General features: G+C 40.8%; 1 protein-coding gene across 4 annotated transcripts in view; it reads right to left on the reverse strand.

Annotated features, from left to right (window-relative positions):
- The window catches only part of Slc12a6 (solute carrier family 12 member 6), a 105,173-nt gene that overhangs the window by 36,323 nt on the left and 48,169 nt on the right, over positions 1 to 20,681 (reverse strand). For 3 of the 4 annotated variants that reach the window (XM_038329627.1, XM_042055064.1, XM_038329626.1), the window contains one exon: positions 4,685 to 4,729. The exons of the other annotated variant lie outside the window; for it this stretch is intronic. In XM_038329627.1, coding sequence (XP_038185555.1) covers positions 4,685 to 4,729 — 45 coding nt within the window. The remainder of the gene's footprint in view (positions 1 to 4,684; positions 4,730 to 20,681) is intronic. 4 annotated transcript variants of the gene reach the window in all.

Genomic DNA, 20,681 nt, shown 5'->3' on the forward strand with positions numbered 1-20,681 from the left:
GCTGCATTTCTTCAGCTACAGTTTCTTCTCTTCAAGAAATTATGTCGTATGCCCTTGATTTTCTGAGGGATTGGATTTTGATGATGATGTGGGTGTGATGCTGTGTGACATTCTGTTTACTGTAATTCTTATGAACTGGCTGACAGCCGAATACGCTTAATCACATCACATTTGTTATTTTTAGGGGTGAGAAAAGGCTGCTGCATGATGGCACTGTGACACTTTATGGCCTCTGGTTACCTTCCTTTCTGAGATATTAACAACTGTTGATGATTAATACTTAGGTCCACTAACTTATGAGGGGTAGAATGTGATGATATTTTCATTCTCTTAGTCTTTATTAGTTCAATAACTTCCATGCAGGAGACATTCTTTTTAATCTACTACTTTGTTCTCAAGTGGTATGTTAAATATAAAACAGATTATTAATTAATTATTAATTATTTTTAATCTATTATCCCCCTTCGTTGAGCAATTAATGAGTAGGCTAACAAGAACATTCCAGTTATGAACAATAAGTTTTTAATATGTTAATATTGGTTATGTTTCCTATCAAATGCTTCATCTACCTATATTAAAATGATTATATATTCTTTAATACTAATACAGCAAGTACGTAAATTTTGTATTTATTTATTTTTGAGGTGGGGTCAGGCTAGCTTCAAGCTCATGTCCTGCATGCCTCATCTTTCTAAGTATTGGAATGATAGGTATGAACCACCAGGTCATAGGTGTATATTTATTTTTGATACAAAGCCTGTCATGTATTTTTAGCTACCATAATAGTATTTCTTTATTTTTGAGGCTTTGGGGAATGAACCCAAGGCCCTACACATGGTAGGTAAACATTCTAACATGGAGCCCACGGAGATAATCTTTAAACATGCTACATGCAAGAAGACCCGCAGAAGATCAGTCTGGCCAGCATTCCAACGAGGAAGAGGGAGAAGCTCACAAGCCCCAACCCCTTGCTGAATAGCTACTGTCAAATAATGCTTCTGGGAGAGGGAAGAATCCCTCTGAAGGGTGTGGGCCCTGGTAGGTCAGTCACACTCCATTGAATGGCTCAGCATCCATGAGAATATGGGCAGCACAAATGGGACTCAGTGGGTTGTAAGGAAAAAAAAAAGACAGGAACTTTGGGGGATGCAGATGGACCTGGAGGAGGCCAGGAGAGTAGCAGGGTGAATATAAAAAAATATTTTGCATTAATACATGATATTCTCAAAAAGTGATAAAAATATTATATTTAAATTAAAATAAAAATACTTCTTAATTCAGATTACAGATACTTTGGGCTGGACAATGCTTTTTTCATATTGCCACTGTGAATGTTTGGTATCAAGGCTAAGAATGACTCAGACTGACTTAACAGTGTTTATTTGGTTTTCTATCCTATGACATTGTACAAGACTGGAATTTTTTTTAATCCTTACATGTTTAATAAAATTTGTAAACCTGCCATGACTCACTGATGTTTGCCTTTTTACTTCCAAATTTTTTTGAACGTGAAAGTTATACACATGCACACATAGGGAAAAGCTCATAAATGGTAAAGTCCAGACTTTGATTCATTAGCACAAGAGCAGTTTCACCTCCCATACATTACCTCAGCCTGACCCTGAGTTTTGCAAGAGAGCTGATGAGTCAGTGGGAACAGTAAATACATTAAAATCACTGAAGCCTGTTGGCAGCAGCAGTATCAGCAGGTCTGGAAGATGGTGTTTTAAATCCAATTTGGCAGGAACAGTCTGAAAGATGTTATTATAAACTGAATTCAGCAAGCAAGACAATTGAGCCAGTGTTCTCCACATGTGCCTTTTAGAAACACCGAGGGTGTGCTGGAAGCATTGGGAGTTTGGTTTTTGAGGTGCTGGGATTTGTATATTGAGGTGCTGGGGTTGAGTCCAGGGTATGGTGCTTGCCAACTTAATACTGTATCACTAAATTACTTCCCCAGTCCTGAAAGGTGGGGCAACTGTAAAATTTTTTTTTTTTTTACAAAATACAGTCTTTCTCTGCTTCAATGCAGTTTGACTTGTGAATGGTACAAATTCTTACCCATCCATTTTACTTGTGAAGGCCTCCACACCTCTACTGCATATATGTTCCTGCTCCGAGTTCTGAGCTTATCTTGGCAATTGCACAATTTAGGGGAGGAAAATAAATTGAGACAAGGCCTCATGTAGCCCAGGCTAGCCTTGTAAACTTCATCTCCTTGTCTCTGTTTACCACGTTGGGATTACATGAATATGTTAGGAAGAGAGGGAGAGGGAGGGAGAAAGAGAGAGGGTGGAAGAGAGGGAGAGGGAGAGAGGGAGGGAGGGAGGAAGGGAGGGAGAGAGAGGGAGGGAGGGAGGGAGAGGGAGAGGGAGGGAGAGGGAGAGGGAGAGGGAGAGGGAGAGGGAGAGGGAGAGGGAGAGGGAGAGAGAGAGAGAGAGAGAGAGAGAGAGAGAGAGAGAGAGAGAGAGAGAGAGAGAGAGAGAGAACACAAGTGCAGTTTCTTCAATATTCTGGAACTTTTCCGTAAACAAACAAGTCATATCAAGTTCTTTCCCTACTGTGGACTTCCTGATAACACATTTTCCACAGCTGCTATTGTATATTCTAACAGCTAAAAGCTCAGCAGTGTACAAACCCAGACATGCACACCACCATACAACATAACTCTTAGTATACAATAATTTCTGATTCTCACCCATAATTAAAGAATAGGCATTCTACCTATTAGTAAATATAAAAAAATACAGACTCATAAAATCAATTTGGGCTGGAGAGCTGGCTCACCAAGAAAAGAAAGAATTTGCTGCCAAGCCTGACAACCTGAATTCAATGTCCACGACACACAGAGGCAGAAGACAACGGATGCCTCAAAGCGATGGCATGCACATCACTTCTCTTATAAAATAAGTAAGTAACTAAATATAACTTGAAAAATAACGTCAGGTTTTGTGACTGAGAGCCAAGCATTCCTCCATATCTAGACCAGTGGGACCATTTATGGTGACTTATCTTGTTGAGAATGTACAGTGTGAGAAAACCTTGCCTACAAATGTGCTGACTGCAAAGATGCAAGTACAAGATGCTTATTGCAAAGTAATTTCTTTTTTAAAAAATTGTATGTGTGTGGGTGTTTTGCTTACATGTGTGTCCGTGTGCCCCATGCTTACATACAGTGCTTACATCGGCCTGAAGAGGGCGTGGGATTCCCTGGAACAGCAGTTATAGATGGCTATGTGCTACAATGAAGGTGCCTGGAATCGAACCCACGTCCTCTGGAAGAGCAGTCAGTGCTGTTAACTGCTGAGCCATCTCTCTATGCCGTTCTACATAATTTCTTTAACAGTGTTTTAGAAATAACCTCAATGCCCATGAAGAGGGGGAACTGGCAGAGTAAAATTGTGGTGAACAACACAATCCTACTGCATTCTAAACAGGAATGAGGTAGAGCTTCACTCACTGATATGCGATACCCAGACAAAATGTTAGCTGACAAAAGGCCATCTGAATAATACAATGTCACTGACATAAAAAGGAAGAAAATAATCAGATGTAGTATGAACATTTATAAAAGTCAAAATAAGTAGTTGGGGAGGCAGAGTTAAGGTAGTGGGAGACAAGACCTTGGAAGGACTACCTTTCTTTATGCTGATCTTCTGTGCTGCTTGGACTCCCCATTGCAGTGTTTGCAGGAAGGAGTCCAAGCTGCAAGTGTATGTTTAGAAAATCTGCAAGTTTTCTGAGAGCTTGTCAAGTTTTCCTACAATAAACAATACCTAGAGAAAACTGATGCACTTCTATAATTTGTTTCATAGGTAAGAAACTGGAATACCCATTTTATAGGCTATTAAAGTCCATATTGTCTATGAAGGCTTTTGGTAATTACATTTCTATTGATTTTATTCATCTGTTTGCATGTGTGGTGATGGTGTGTGGGTGCACACACCATAGCATGCTCTGAAGGAGTAACGTCTTTCATTCTTCCAGGTGGGTCCCAGGACTCAGCCTCAGGCTGTCGGGCAAGGGCTTTATCTGGTGAACACCTTACAACTGAATGGCTTCCAGCATTGAAAATGCGGTTTAACACAAACACAAACAATAATAGAGAAGTCTATCTGTAAAGTTCAAGATATTATATAATTTATTTATTATTGTGCATGTTCATAAAGGGTGTGTGTGTTCATGTGCCACATTGTAAGAGTGGAGGTCAGAGACACTTGGTGGAGTTAGTGCTCTCCTTCTCCTTCCCCTGTACATGGATCCTGGGGACCAAACTCGAGTCACCAGGCTTGCATAGCAAACACCTTTACTTGATGATCCATTTTAATCTCCTTTGTAATAACTGTGTGTGGACATGATGTATGTGGGGGTAAACCTGCCACAGCACATGTGTGGAAGATACTGTCTTTTTTTCAATACAATCCTAGAAAAAGAAGTTCAAGATTCTTTTAACTACAGACTATGTAAAATCACTTTTTAAAATGTAATGAAGCTGAGTTTTAGTAACTAATTACAAAGACAGCTTCCTATAGCTTATCAAGTTAGAAATAAACAGAGAAAGACTTGAGAAGTGAAAAGTAAAGCGAAAGAATCCAAAGCAGCAACAGATCAGGGAGTAAGTAAGTCCGTTAGTAAAACAGGCTCGGGAGACTTAAGAGAGTCACTTCCCAGAGCAATACTATACCTAACAGTTGGCTGTGCTCCCCTGTGATGGAGTTCTGACTCGGGTCTGAAAAACAAACAATTGAAAAGGATAGAAAAAAATGAATGACCAAAATAAACAACTATTTAAAACTCAAACAACAAAAGTCAAACAAGGTATTAAGCAAAAACTTAAAAAAAAAAAAACCAAAACGATAAGAAAGGGTTAAAAAGAAGAAAAAACTCAACCAGAATGAACTACTGTGAAATAATTATCACATTCTTCAATACATTAAACACTGAATTAGTACATGAAACAATCTCACATGTATCCCCCAAAACACCTGAAAATGAGGATTCAGATACATATATTAAGTTCAGATACATATATTAAGTCACGAGTCAAAGGCAAAAACAGTCCAAGTTGTCCTTCAGCAGATGAATGAGCACCTGAAATGTGGTACCCGTATGGATGGAGTATTATGTGGCTATGAAAAGAATGGGATTCTGATCCATGCTCTGTTAAAACACAGACGAAATTTTAAAACACTATGCTAATGGGGGGAAAGGCAGACACAAAAGATATGTGTTCTATGATTACATTTATATGACATATTGGTCACAAGCAAATTTATAGAGACAAAAAAATAAGTGGCCAATGGGAATGGCTGAATGAAGAATAAATATTATTGCTAAATGATCAGAGGTGCTGTTTTGGGGTGATGTGAAATTTGGAAACTTAGGAGTAAGGGCAGGGAAGCACTGTGGATAATAACTGCCAGAAAATACACACTCAAAACTGACTAAAAAGGTAAACCTTGTGTTGCAAATGTATTAAACAATAAAAAGTAACTAAAAATCATCACGCACATCTGATCAGGCAATGGCAGTTCATAAAACAGGTGTAACCTGTCAGGACCTGTGACACAGTCACATTCTCTGCCACAACTCAAAGGCAAGGCATGACCTCAGCGTTCACTGCTAACAGAGCGCTCCTCTGTGAAATGAAGATGAAGTGACTGCGCTAGCTTTGATAAAAACCTGTTTCATTGGTAATCTGAAAGTGGTGATAACAAGCCAGATTCCTAATGCAAGAGAGATGGACAGTCACTACTTAACCACCGACCACTTGCTTATTTTAAAGGCTTGAAAAGCATTAAGAGCTAAATATGGAAACAGCCCTAAGCTCCACTTTCCTCATAGGCTAAGTCTCCTGAGATGCTGAGAACTGCATCTGGTTTCTTGCAAGGATCTGAAGAATAAAATTTAGACCATGGTTCTGTGAACAATTAGAGAAAAAAATTACATCTTTAATTTTACTAATTTCTAAGTGAAGATTTTCTCCAATTATTGTATCAGCAATAAGTTCTATAGAAGTAGCAGTGTTTTTTATGACCATAAGAATCACATTTTAAAAATATCACATTATTAATATTTTTACACAAAATTCAAATAATATTCGCCAAGCTTCAAAAACATGCCATAAATAATTAAATATAACACTTTAAAGTAAAGATCCCAGGGGTAGGGACATAGCTAGTGGTAGAGAGTTGGTTGGCTCTCCAGTACTACAGTAAGCAATAATAATAATAAAAAATTCTCCAAGGAGTTCTGGGCTCTCATCTACACTACAGTATCCCTATACACGGTCATCAAGAAAGAAAAAGTAGGCACCTTATTTCCACAATTAAAGTTTTAAATGCTAAATGGTCATTTTTATCTTAGCTACATTTTCAGAAAATTTTCTTCCTTAATTTAATTTTGGAAAAGAGAAATTTCAGACTTGCCAGTTCAATGACAAATGGGCCAACCCATCAGCAAGTCAATCTCTAGCGTTTCAAAAATGGATCTTCTCATAGAAATAAAACATGCACAAGAACTGTACAAATTTCACTCAGACAGAATTCCAGCACTGAGAAGGGGAGGTGGGACCTACAGCTGACACATGCCGGGAGAGGGAAAATCAATGTTCTCCAATGGAGTGACTCCCGGTCAGGCCTCATGCTCAGCAGTGTCCACCAACACCAAGCAGACTCCATGTTTTGTTTTGTGTGTCTGTGCATACACATGTGGTTTTTGGTTTTTCATGTTTTGTCTTTTGGGGGTTTTCTTTTTTTTGAGAGAAGAAGGGATGGAGAGGAGGGAGAAAAAACATAAATAGGTACAGAGGATCTGGGAGGACTTGGGAGAGAGAATAATATGATCAAAATATATTATATAAAAATATATAAAAAGAAATCTTTAAAGATGAAAATTTAATCTGTCATGCACCATTAACAGCAGAGAGAAAAATATCCATGGGCAGTGCTCATCTACAGTTTTTTTTTTTTTCCTTCTGAGGAGCCTTACTACTTTATTATTACCAAGCAATAATTATTTTCTAATTTTCTGTCAAGAATTTCGTTACTACCAGTTATAAGCTGAGAACAGAAAGATCATGGCTGGTTCCAGACCACAGCAATAAAGTAAGTCATATAATTATTTTTGGTTTCCTAGTATCTATGAAACCTGTGTTTTTAACACACTGTAGTTTCTATGAAATGTGCAGTCGCATTATATTCTTCCTTAAACAATATACACACTTGAATACAAAATACTCTATTGCTAAAGAACGCTAATGATCATCTGAGTCTTTCAGGAGCTACAATCTCTCACTGGTGGAAGATCTTGCCTAGTGTTGATGGCTGCCATTATCAGGGTGCCACAGACAGGGTGGAGGGTGATGGCAGCTGTCAAAAGCAAGACACAAGGAATCTGTGCTGACTGATCCTTCACAAAGTCTCAGGAGCATGTGATGCTTTTTGACAGCATGGCTGTTGTTTTGTTTGGGAAAACAAAGTCTCACTTGGTAGCCAACAAAGGTCTCAAACTCAGAATACTTCCTCATTCTCAGACTCCAAAGTGCTGCTAATATGAGCATGCTACCACAGTTGGTGATTATTTGATAGCATTTAATTTGTAGAACTTTCCAAATTGGAGTCAATCCTCTCAAACATCCTCAGTGCCTTATTTTTCAATCTTTTCGGTAGTGTTTATTAATTATAAAAAATAGGTTTTCTCACGCGTGTGGTATTTATTTGATCACATTCTCCCATGATCAATGTTCTTCCTTCACCCCTGCCCCCAATTGGCTCTTTAATTACTGGCCCCAGTAATCTACTTTCTACTTCATGTCTTAAAAAAAAAATCTAGATCCCATGCGGTGATATTTTGTTTGTATTCTAACAAATAAAGCTTGCCTAACGATCAGAGGGTGGAGCTAACCACTAGCTAACCACCAGGCAGTGGTGGCACACATCTTTAGTCCCAGCACTTGGGAGGTGGAGGCAGGAAGTTCAGGAATTCAAGGCCACACTTGGCTATATGAAATTTAACCAGTTTAAATGAGAAACAAAGATCACACCTTTAATCCCAGCACTACGAAGGTGGAGATAAGAAGTGCTGTGGGAGCTCCTTCCATTCCTTCAGCCAATAGCCTTTAAAATACCAGCCCACTTGGGCAGGGTCTCTTATATTACAAACGCAGCTGTAAAGCCTGCACTCGCTCTCTTGCTTCCAGCTCTCACTGACAACTGCAGATTATTTTTTCTTCCCCGAATTCTCATTGCCCCGCCTCTACTTCCTGCCTGACTAGTGACTGATCAGCATTTATTTAAAATATAAATAACAGGGTAAAGACCATTGTCATGGACAACTGCATCCACATAAAGCTTAAGAGACCTTGGAAAGAAATACTACACATAAAATAATAGAGTTAAGCACAGCTTCCTGATAGCAGCATTTTCTCAGGTGGGCTCTGCTTGCTAGAGACAAGTGCCCTCATTTAAGAGAGGCTTCCGGACTCAGCTTTAGCTGCAAAACCTTGCAGCTCTTTTAAGAGGTCCTGCCATGAAACACTTAAATGGTGTTGATGAAAAGCTGACCACATGCTTTTTGGTGGTGGCAGGGACCTTGAAACGCCATAGAGTCATGGCAATAAACATGGCTCCAGCCAGTACTTCTGCCATGAGGCTAGACTCTCAGAATAAAGCTAAGGAATGGGCTGGATCCAGCCGTCAAAGTCATGGCTTTAATCCTAGCCATATGGCTTAACAAATTAAAGTCTCATGTGGTCAGAAAAAGAGATATAGTAAAGATAGTTTCAGACAAAAAAAAGCCTCTAAACAGTTTACAGTATGTTTAAAAATATATGCAGAATAGAAAAAGGATAAAGTCCTTAAAATAGAAAGAAGGAAAGAAAGGAAGGAAGGAAGGAAGGGAGTAGGGTGTGGTGGTACACACCTTTAATCCCAACACTTGGGAGACAGAGGCAGGTGTATCTCTATGAGTTCAAGGACAACTTAGTCTACAGAGTGAATTCCAGGGCAGCCAAATATACATAGAGAGACCCTGTCTCAAAAAGCCAAAAATTAAAAATAAGCCACATAGAGATGAAAAATACACAGAGAGTCTGGATACTGTATGTTATTGTGTTGTTGTTAAATTGTTTGATGGCTGAGGAAGGAGCAAAAGCTGCTAAAAGACATTTGACTATAAATGTTGCTGGATTAATCATATATACATATGTATATATATATATATTTAAAATGCTTTGATTTTAAAATTTAAGTCAAAAATATGTTATCTGGAGAAGAGGTTTTGTTTTTGTTTCCATAGGAACTGAGAGGCTGTGGATTCATTCTGGGCTAAGAAAAATCAGGTTTGATCAAAGAAGACCCCCTGAAGAATCTCCAATAGGAGCAAATGGCCCAGATATCTGAGTTCTACATCCAGAACAGATTCAAGACTGCTGCCTGAGATGATCAAGCCTCACAGAATACTCCAGTCAGGACTTGATCATAATTCTAAATTTTCTTTAGGTCCTCATAAGATTATCAGCACAACCAGTCAGCAGGAAGTAGCCTGGAAAACTATGCCCACATTTAAAACATGGATTATGGATGTTTGCCTTTGTTTAGAATGTTAGTTACAAGTTGTTATGGATAATGGTCAGGATAAAAGCTAAACAAAGGAGATTTGATTCAGAGTTTTTTTTTTTTTTTTTTTTTTTTTTTTCGAGACAGGGTTTCTCAGTGGCTTTTGGAGCCTGTCCTGGAACTAGCTCTTGTAGACCAGAGTTTTTTTTTAACGGGGGGGGGGGGTGCTGTGAGACAATGGTCTGTACCCTGTCACTTGTATTTTAAATAAATGCTGATTGGTCAACAGCCAGGCAGGAAGTATAGGTGGGGTGACCTGGAAGGAAGTAGAGGCAAGGCAACAAGAATTCAGGGAAGAAGAAACAGTCAGTCTGCAGTTGTCAGTGAGAGCCAGAAGCAAGAGAGCAAGTGCAGGCTTTACAGCTGCGTTTGTAATAAGAGACCCTGCCCAAGTGGGCTGGTATCTTAAAGGCTATTGGCTGAAGGAATGGAAGGAGCTTCCACAGCAAGAAAGTGATATGGCTGGGCAGGGAGAATATAAGAGGGGAGGAGACAGGAGCTCAGCCCTTTTCGCTCTGAGGATTTCATAGAGGTAAGAACTCTAGTGGATGACTGCTCTGCTTCTCCGATCTTTCAACTTTCACTCCCTAATATCTGACTCCAGGTTTTTGTTATTAAGACCAATCTGAATTCATGCTACAGTCCCACATACGGGAGAGAAACTGTACTATTTGTCTAAATCTGGCTTATTCTGCTTAACAAGATGATCTCCAGTTATACCCATTTTCTGAAAATGGCATAATCTAGTTCTTCACTGTGGCTGAATAAAAGTCCATTGTGTGTCATATATACTACATTTTCCTTATCCTCATTTGCTGACAGGTATGTAGGCTGACTCTAGAGCTTGGCCACTGTGACCAATGCTACAATAACACAGATGTCTTGCCACTGCTCTACTACATTTGTGGTATATTTATCTGTCATCATTTGAACAGTGTTCAAATTATGAGCGGGTATTATTTCAAGAAACCACTCTTGTCTCCCCGGATACCGCCTCTCTCTCCCTGTCCCTTCCCAGCTTGCACCCAGAATCCTCCCCCCCTCCCCCTTCCTCATCCTCCCGTCTTTGGGGCCACAAAATCCCACAGCTCAGCCTGTTTGGGCTCTGGGGACCCGGAATTGAGTGCACCCAGGCCTGTGGGAGGTCCCCTCCTTCATTTGACTGCCTGGGGCAAGGTAGGCCTTTGTCTGAGAGCTGCTCGGCCTGCAAGGGGACCTGACAGTCTGCAGGAGGATCCATCATTCTTTGGGGTGAGTGAGGAGTGAGTGCTGGAACCGCGGCAGCTGCCCGGAGAGGGACCACCGACTCTCCACAACTCCCCCTGCCAATAGCACACTTCCTGCTCTTCCTGCAGGGGTTATTCTCCCCGGATACTGCCTCTCTCTTCCTGTCCCTTCCCAGCTTGCACCCAGAATCCTCCACCCCTCCCCCTGCCTCATCCTCCCGTCTTTGGGGCCACAAAATCCCACAGCTCAGCCTGTTTGGGCTCTGGGGACCTGGAATTGAGTGCACCCAGGCCGGTGGGAGGTCCCCTCCTTCATTTGACTGCCCGGAGCAAGGTAGGCCTTTGTCTGAGAGCTGCTTGGCCTGCAAGGGGACCTCACAGTCTGCAGGAGGATCCATCATTCTTTGGGGACACCAAACACCTCCGCGCTCCTTTTGAAGGAAGAGATGGGCAGGCGCCAATGCAGGAGCTCCTCCAACAACATGAAAGGCAACATGACATCACCACAATCCAGACATCCCGAAACAACAAGAATTGAACACCCTACCCCAGAAGATATAGAAGAAACCGACATTAAACAGTACTTTATGAAAATAATAGAGGACCTTAAACAGGAGGTAAAAAACTGCCATAAAGAAATGGAGATGACAAACAAAAAGGTAGACGAAATAAATAAATCTCTCAAAGATACCCAAGAAAAACAAGAAAAACAAGAAAAAGCAATCAAACAGGTAAGGGAAACAGTACAAGACCTGATAAATGAAATGGAGGTATTGAAGAAAACACAATCTGAGGGACGACTGGAAATGGAAACTCTGAGTAAACGAACAGAAACTTCAGAGACAACTATTTCCAACCAAATACAAGAGATGGAAGAAAGAATCTCGGACTCTGAAGATACTATAGAGGAAATAAACTCACAGATTAAAGAACTAAACAAATCTAACAAATTCTTAACACAAAACATTCAGGAAATCTGGGACACCATGAAAAGACCAAACCTAAGAATAATTGGGGTAGAAGAAGGAGAAGAATTACAACTCAAAGGCCCAGAAAACATATTCAACAAAATTATAGAAGAAAACTTCCCCAACCTAAAGAAGGATGTTCCTATGAAGGTACAAGAAGCCTACAGAACACCAAATAGACTGGATCAAAAGAAAGCATCCCCACGCCATATAATAATCAAAACACAAAACATACAGAATAAAGAACAGATATTAAGAGCTGCAAAGGAAAAAGGTCAAGTAACATATAAAGGGAAACCTATCAGAATCACACCTGATTTCTCAATGGAAACCATGAAAGCAAGAAGAGCTTGGATAGATGTGCTACAGACACTTAGGGAACATGGATGCAAGCCTAGACTATTATACCCAGCAAAGCTTGCATTCACCATTGATGGAGAAAACAAGATATTCCAGGACAAAAACAGATTTAAACAATACACAGCCACAAATCCAGCCTTGCAGAAAGTAATAGAAGGAAAATCACAAACCAAGGAGTCCAACAACGCCGACAATAACTCAGGCATCTAGCGACCCTTCACCAGCACAACTAGAAGAAGGGAAACACACAAACTCTACTACTAAAGATGACTGAAGTTAACAACCACTGGTCATTAATATCACTTAATATCAATGGACTCAATTCACCTATAAAAAGGCACAGGCTAAGAGACTGGATACGAAAACAGAATCCAACATTTTGCTGTTTACAAGAAACACACCTCAACCACAAAGACAGACATCTACTCAGAGTAAAGGGTTGGGAAAAGGTTTATCAAGCAAATGGCCCTAAGAAACAAGCGGGTGTGGCCATACTAATTTCCAACAAAGTTGACTTCAAACTAAAATCAATCAGAAGAGATGGAAAGGGACACTTTATACTCATAACAGGAAAAAATCCATCAGATGAAGTCTCAATCCTGAATATCTATGCCCCTAATATAAAAGCTCCCACTTATGTAAAAGAAACACTTCTAGAACTCAAGGCAGCCATCAAACCACACACACTAATAGTTGGAGACTTCAACACTCCTCTCTCACCAATGGACAGGTCAATCAGACAGAAACCTAACAGAGAATTGAAAGACTTAATGGAGGTAATGAACCAAATGGACTTAACAGACATCTATAGAACATTCCACCCAAATAGGAAAGAATATACCTTCTTCTCTGCGGCTCATGGAACCTTTTCGAAAATTGACAATATACTTGGTAACAAAGCAAACTTCCACAGTTACAAAAAAATATTAGTAACCACCTGTGTCTTATTGGATCACCATGGATTAAAATTAGAATTCAACAACAATGCTACCCCCAGAAAACCCACAAACTCATGGAAACTGAACAGTCAACTACTGACCCACACCTGGGTCAAGGAAGAAATAAAGAAAGAAATTAAATTTCTTTCTTGAATTTAATGAAAACAAAGACACAACATACTCAAACCTATGGGACACAATGAAAGCAGTGCTAAGAGGAAAGTTCATAGCACTAGGTGCCCACTTAAAGAAAACGGAGAAAGCGCTCATTGGTGACTTAACAGCACACCTGAAAGCCTCTGGAAAAAAAAAGAAGCAGACTCACCTAGGAGAAGTAGAAGACTGGAAATAATCAAATTGAGGGCAGAAATCAACAAAATAGAAACACAGAAAACAATCCAAAGAATCAATGAAACAAGAAGCTGGTTCTTGGAGAAAATCAACAAGATTGACAAACCCTTAGCCAAACTAATCAAACGGCAGAGGGAGAACACGCAAATTAACAAGATCAGAAATGAAAAGGGGGACATAACCACAGACACAGAGGAAATTCAGAAAATCATTAGATCTTACTACAAAAGCCTGTATGCCACAAAATTTGAAAATGTAAAAGAAATGGACAGTTTTTTAGATAAATACCATGTACCAAAGTTAAACCAGGACCAGGTAAATGCTCTAAATCGTCCTGTTAGTCGCGAAGAATTAGAAACTGTTATCAGAAACCTCCCTACCAAAAAGAGCCCAGGACCAGATGGTTTCAATGCGGAATTCTACCAGAACTTCCAAGAAGACCTAATACCTATACTCCTTAAGGTATTTCATAATATAGAAACACAAGAGTCACTGCCAAATTCCTTCTATGAAGCTACAGTTACCCTGATACCTAAACCACACAAAGACTCAACCAAGAAAGAGAATTACAGGCCAATCTCACTCACGAACATTGACGACTGGCAAACCGAATCCAAGAACACATTAGAAAAATTATCCATTACGATCAAGTAGGCTTCATCCCAGAGATGCAGGGCTGGTTCAACATATGAAAATCTATTAATGTAATCCATCATATAAACAAACTGAAGGAAAAAAACCATATGGTCATCTCATTAGATGCTGAAAAAGCATTTGACAAAATTCAGCACCCTTTTATGATAAAGGTCTTGGCGAGATTAGGGATACAAGGGTCATTCCTAAATATAATAAAAGCTATTTACAGCAAGCCGACAGCTAACATCAAATTAAACGGAGAGAAACTCAAGGCTATCCCACTAAATTCAGGAACACGACAAGGCTGTCCACTCTCTCCTTATCTCTTCAATATAGTGCTTGAAGTTCTAGCAATAGCAATAAGACAACATAAGGGAATCAAGGGGATTCAATTTGGAAAGGAAGAAGTTAAACTTTCATTATTTGCAGATGATATGATAGTATACATAAGCGACCCCAAAAACTCCACCAAAGAACTCCTACAGCTGATAAACTCCTTCAGTAACGTGGCAGGATACAAGATCAACTCCAAAAAATCAGTCGCCCTCCTATACACAAAGGATAAGGAAGCAGAGAGGGAAATCAGAGAAGTATCACCTTTCACAATAGCCACAAATAGCATAAGATATCTGGGAGTATCGCCAACCAAGGAAGTGAAGGATTTATTTGACAAGAACTTTAAGTCTTTGAAGAAAGAAATTGAAGAGGATTCCAGAAAATGGAAGGATCTCCCCTGCTCGTGGATTGGGAGGATCAACATAGTAAAAATGGCAATTCTACCAAAAGCAATCTATAGATTCAATGCAATCCCAATCAAGGTCCCATTAAAATTCTTCACAGAGATTGAGAGGACAATAATCAACTTTATATGGAAAAACAAGAAACCCAGGATAGCCAAAAAAATCTTATACAATAAAGGTTCTTCTGGAGGCATTACCATCCCTGACTTCAAACTCTATTACAAAGCTACAGTATTGAAAACGCTTGGTATTGGCATAAAAACAGAGAAGTTGACCAATGGAATCGTATAGAAGACCCGGATCTTAAACCACAAACCTATGAACACCTGATTTTTGATAAAGGAGCCAAAAGTACACAATGGAAGAAAGAGGGCATCTTCAACAAATGGTGCTGGCATAACTGGATGTCAACCTGTAGAAGAATGAAAGTAGATCCATATCTATCACCATGCACAAAACTCAAGTCCAAATGGATTAAAGACCTCAATATTAATTTGAACACATTGAGCTTGATAGAGGAGAAAGTGGGAAGTACTCTACAACAAATGGGCACAGGGAACCGTTTCCTATGCATAACCCCAGCTGCACAGACTTTAAGGGCAACATTGAATAAATGGGACCTCCTGAAGTTGAGCAGCTTCTGTAAAGCAAAGGACATTGTCACTAAGACACAAGGCAGCCTACTGACTGGGAAAAGATCTTCACCAACCCTGCAACTGACAAAGGTCTGATCTCTAAATATATAAGGAACTCAAGAGACTAGACGGTAAAATGCCAATTAACCCAATTAAAAAATGGGGCGCTGACTGAACAGAGAATTCTCAACAGAAGAAGTTCGAATGGCCAAAAGACACTTAAGGTCATGCTCAACCTCCCTAGCTATCAGGGAAATGCAAATCAAAACAACTTTGAGATATCATCTTACACCTGTCAGATTGGCTAAAATCCAAAACACCAATAATAACCTTTGCTGGAGAGGTTGTGGGGTAAGGGGCACACTCATCCATTGCTGGTGGGAATGCAAACTTGTGCAACCACTTTGGAAAGCAGTGTGGCGGTTTCTCAGGAAATTCGGGATCAACCTACCCCAGGACCCAGCAATTCCACTATTGGGAATCTACCCAAGAGATGCCCAATCATACAACAAAAGCATATGCTCATCTATGTTCATAGCAGCATTATTTGTAATAGCCAGATCCTGGAGACAGCCTAGATGCCCTTCAGTGGAAGAATGGATGAAGAAACTGTGGAATATGTACATGCTAGAATACTACTCAGCGGTAAAAAACAATGACATCTTGAATTTTGCAGGCAAATGGATGGAAATAGAAAACACTATTCTGAGTGAGGTAACCCAGACCCATAAAGATGAACATGGGATGTACTCACTCATATTCGGTTTCTAGCCATAATTAAAGGACATCGAGCCTATAAATTTGGGATCCTTGAGAAGATAATAAGAAGGTGAACTCCCAAAAAAAGATATAGTAATCCTCCTGGATATTGGAAGTAGACACGATCGCCAGGCAAAATTGGGAACTTGAGGGCTGGGCAAGACTGGGCCAAGGGAAGATGGGGAGAGAAAAGTGTGAAGGGGAGAGCGGGGGGAGCTCGGAGGAATGGGGTGCTTGGGATATAGGAAGGGTGGATATGGGAGCAGGGAAGCATATATCTTAATTTAAGGAGCTACCTGAGGGTTGTCAAGAGACTTGACCCTAGAGGGGTTCCCAGGTTTCCAGGGAGACGCCCCCAGTTAGTTCCTTGGGCAGCTGAGGAGAGGGAGCCTGAAAGGCCAGTTTCCTATAGCCATACTGATGAATTTCTTGCATATCACCATAGAACCTCCACCTGACGATAGATGAAGAAAAATGACAGAGCCCCCACATTGGAGCACCGGACTGAGCTCCCAAGGTCCTGATGAGGAGCAGAAGGAGAGAGAGAACATGAGAAAGAAAGTCAGGACCGTGAGGGAACCTCCAGCTGGCGACAGATGGGGAAGGTGACTGAGCCCCACATTGGGAGCACTGGACTGAGCTCCCAAGGTCCCGATGAGGAGCAGAAGGAGCAAGAACATGAGGGAGAAAGTCAGGAACGAGAGGGGTGCGTTCACTCACGGAAACGGTGGGACAGAACTAATGGGAGATCACCAACTCCAGTTGGAATGGGACTGATGGATCATGCGACCAAACCCGTCTCCTCTGAGTGTGGCCAACAGCGGGGGCTGACTGAGAAGCAAAGGACAATGTCTCTCGGCTCTGATTGTTCTTCATGGATGGGCTCTGTGGGAGCCTTCTCAGCTTGGTCGATCACCTTCCTGGACCTTGGGGGGAATTGGGAGGTCCTTGGCCTTAGCATAGAGTGGGGAACCCTGATGGCTCCTTGGCCTTGAGAGGGAGGGAGGGGAGGTATGGGTGGAGGGGAGGGGAGGGAAGGGGGAGAAGGAGGGGAGGGAAGGGGGAGGAGGAGGGGAGGGAGGGGGGAGGAGGAGGGAAGGAGATGGAAATTTTTAAATATAAAAAAAATAAACCATGAGAAAAAAAAAAAACCACTCTTGCTTACCCGTAAGAAGGCAATCCATTATTCATTAAAGTTTTATCAAACAGACATGCTCTCTGACTCTACTTCTAATCCTTAATTTCTTGCTGTTTCCATAACTGTCTACTTCCCCACTTAGGTTTCAAACCTCAAACATGAGGGCAGGAACCAACTACTTTCAACTCTTCTGTTAGTGATGATAGATTGATCCTCCATGGGCCATAAATATTCTGAAAAGGCTTTCTATTTACCTTGCTCAGAAGTCTCAGAAAAATCACTCTGCACAATCATTACCATGGTAAGAAATGTATTTCTTAAGAAGACTTGAAAGTCAGAGTTATTCTTTGATCTATAAGCAGTAAATTGGATATTGTGTTAAGCAGGCATGAAAACTATTTTAATCTTGACCATCTCCATCAGAGTTCTTAGGTGATCAGTAACATAATTGTTAGCTTGAGAGGAAACTGTTTTTGTCCCCTTAAAATTAGGTCTCAACAGTGGGCTGAAAATATTCAGTAAACTAAGCTGAAACAAATACACTGCAATGCCATTCTGGTTTTAGTTTCATTTTCAGAGTACAAGCAGGATACACCTAGCATAATTTTTAAGGGCCAGAAGATATTTGGAATGGCAAATGACCACTGGTTTTAACTTAGTCATTGGGTATATTAGCCCCTAGAAGGGCCAGCCATCCTCTGATGTCCTACAGGAGCCTGATGGAGGAGGGTCATCTGTCTATGTGTTACTTTCAATGATTAATAAAGAAACTTCCTTGGCCCTTTAATAGGACAGAAAATTAGGTAGGCGGAGTAGACAGAATAGAATTGTGGGAGAAAGAAAGCAGAGTCAGGCAGACGCCTCAGGCAGTCGCCATAGCTCTCCTCTCAGAGATGGACACAGGCTAAGATCCTTCCTGGTAAGCCACCACCTCGTGGTGCTAAACAGATTACTAAATATGGGTTAAAGCAAGATGTGAGAATTAGTCAGTAAGAGGCTGGAACTAATGGGCCAGGCAGTGTTTAAAAAAATACAGTTTCCGTGTAATTATTTCAGGTGTAAAGCTAGCCGGGTGGCGGGACACAGCCTGCCGTTCCTTCTACAGGAGCCCCAGTTGGCATCCTGTGCAGGGCTGTGCTGTGTGTGCTATGTAGCCACTTTCAGCGGTCATCTTTGCTAGAGTTTCTGTACAATTTGTTTAAGCATCTACATCAGAACCTGATGCTTTGCTTTGTACTTTATGCCTTGGGAACAGCTTCTTTCTGTAAAACACACCAATGACTTCTGCTCACTCTTCTTCTGTACCTTGCTTTCCTCTTTTAGCTAAGGTAGGGCCCTTTGAAAAAAATCTACCCTGACAAGTAAAGCCTTGCCCTATCAACAACAAGGTTATTTTTGATTTCTTATCATTTATGTCACTGGACTTCATTGCCTGTAAGAAATTCTCTTTCAAATTTGCCACTTGCCTAAATGGTGCAAAAGGCCTAGCTTCCAAAAAATAAAAAGTTCCGTCCTCATGCACATATGTAGAGATAAATAAAAGAAAATTAATAATTTAGATACTTTTAGTTCAGTGTTATGTAAAGAAGGGTAACTAGAGAGGCTATGATAAGTTAACTGGGCAAGCCTTTCTGATGATGTAACCATTAAGGTAAGACCTGTCACAGGGGGCAAAAGGGAATTGTGGAACAGGAAGGGGAGAAAGTAGAGGATAGGAGAGAGGAGGTTAGAAGAGGAAGTAGAGAAGGGATATATAACACTAAAGACCTTTCAAAAAAGTCATAAGGAAACCTACTACAGTAGAAACTTTCTAAAATATATCTAGACACATATATAAAATGAGTTAAAAATAGAATACCCTGTAACTGGACAACAATGCCACTAACAAATAAAAGCCCAGACTCAGGAATGAGTTTCTTCCTTTGGAGTTTCTGACTTGTGGAGTGCCATAGAACCCCCAACAGTACAGGCTATTTACTCTGCTTTTGGTTACCCTCCAGAACTTGAGTCAGACAGTATTGCTGAATATATTGCATATTTGAGTCACAGAACATGGGGAAATCAAAATCAAGCTGGTAGAAACTTCATCCCTCTGGCTAGTTCTCATAGTGCCAGGAGGTACCATGCATGCTACCAGGGAAGAAAGGTAATCACTGATCATAACCAGTGTGAATCTCGGCTTCCCGGCTGTTAAGATAAGGATGGGTCTGGCAGGAAATGTCCACTGGTACAATAGTGGCGTGAGCATCATGGGGGTAACCAACCCCATTCTGACTAGTTCTAAGGCAGCTCCCCAAAATGAAGCCTACACCTGACACCATTATTGAACCAAGAACCCATGTCTAGACAGGTCATAGACCACAGAAGCTACTATTATTATTCTGTTAAACGGACACAGTATTAAACCAGCTCCTAATGACTTAAGATTATACCCAGAGATCCTTGCATTTCTCAGCCTTTAACTGAGAAACTTCTATCTGTAGTAGATGGTGACTAGCAAAGGGTGACTAACTAGGCAAGGTGTATACAATAAGATACAGAATTAAAATAACAAAAATAAAATCTTTAAAAATGATTGTTTGAAATAGAGGAATGGCTGCAGAAAGGCCTTATAAGATAGGAATAAGCAACAGGGCAGTGATGGCGCATGCCTTTAATCCCAGCACTCAAGAGGCAGAGGCAGGCCAATTTCTGTCATTTCGAGGCTTGGACTACAAGAACTAGTTCCAGGAAAGGCTCCAAAGCCACAGAGAAACCCTGTCACGAAACCCTCCCCCTCCCAAAAAAAAGATGGGAATGCGCTTGCTACCTATGGGAACTTGCTAAGTGTAGTGAGCAGCATAGTGTTAAAAAAAAAAGTCAGAAAATTCGGAGGCAATCATACCCAAGTTCAAGAAGACCATGATAACGTTACTTTTATTCTAAACATGATCTGGAGAAATCAGAAGGTTTTAAGAGGCCACACAACATGCACGGTTGGCAGTTGGATTGTAAAGGGAATAAGGACAGAGATAGAGGGTTGGAGAGATGTCGCAGATGTTAAGGGTGCTTGCTGCTCTTACAAAGGACCTGGGTTCAGATCTTAGCATCCATAATGGTAGGCTCACAACTGCCTATCACTCTGGTTCCAGGGGATCTGACATCATCTTCTGGCAAAACGAAAAGTAAATCAGGTTATCAACAGCATAGGAGTGACAGTGTGGTAGAAGAGACAAGCGTAGGCAGTGAAGAAAGAGCATGGCCCACATGAGGCCTTCTAGGACACAGTCAGGACTTCTGGTTACTTTGAGTACGACAGGAAGCCACTGGAAGG

The sequence above is a fragment of the Arvicola amphibius genome, chromosome 5 (genome assembly GCF_903992535.2).
Source record: "Arvicola amphibius chromosome 5, mArvAmp1.2, whole genome shotgun sequence".
NCBI lineage: Eukaryota > Metazoa > Chordata > Mammalia > Rodentia > Cricetidae > Arvicola > Arvicola amphibius.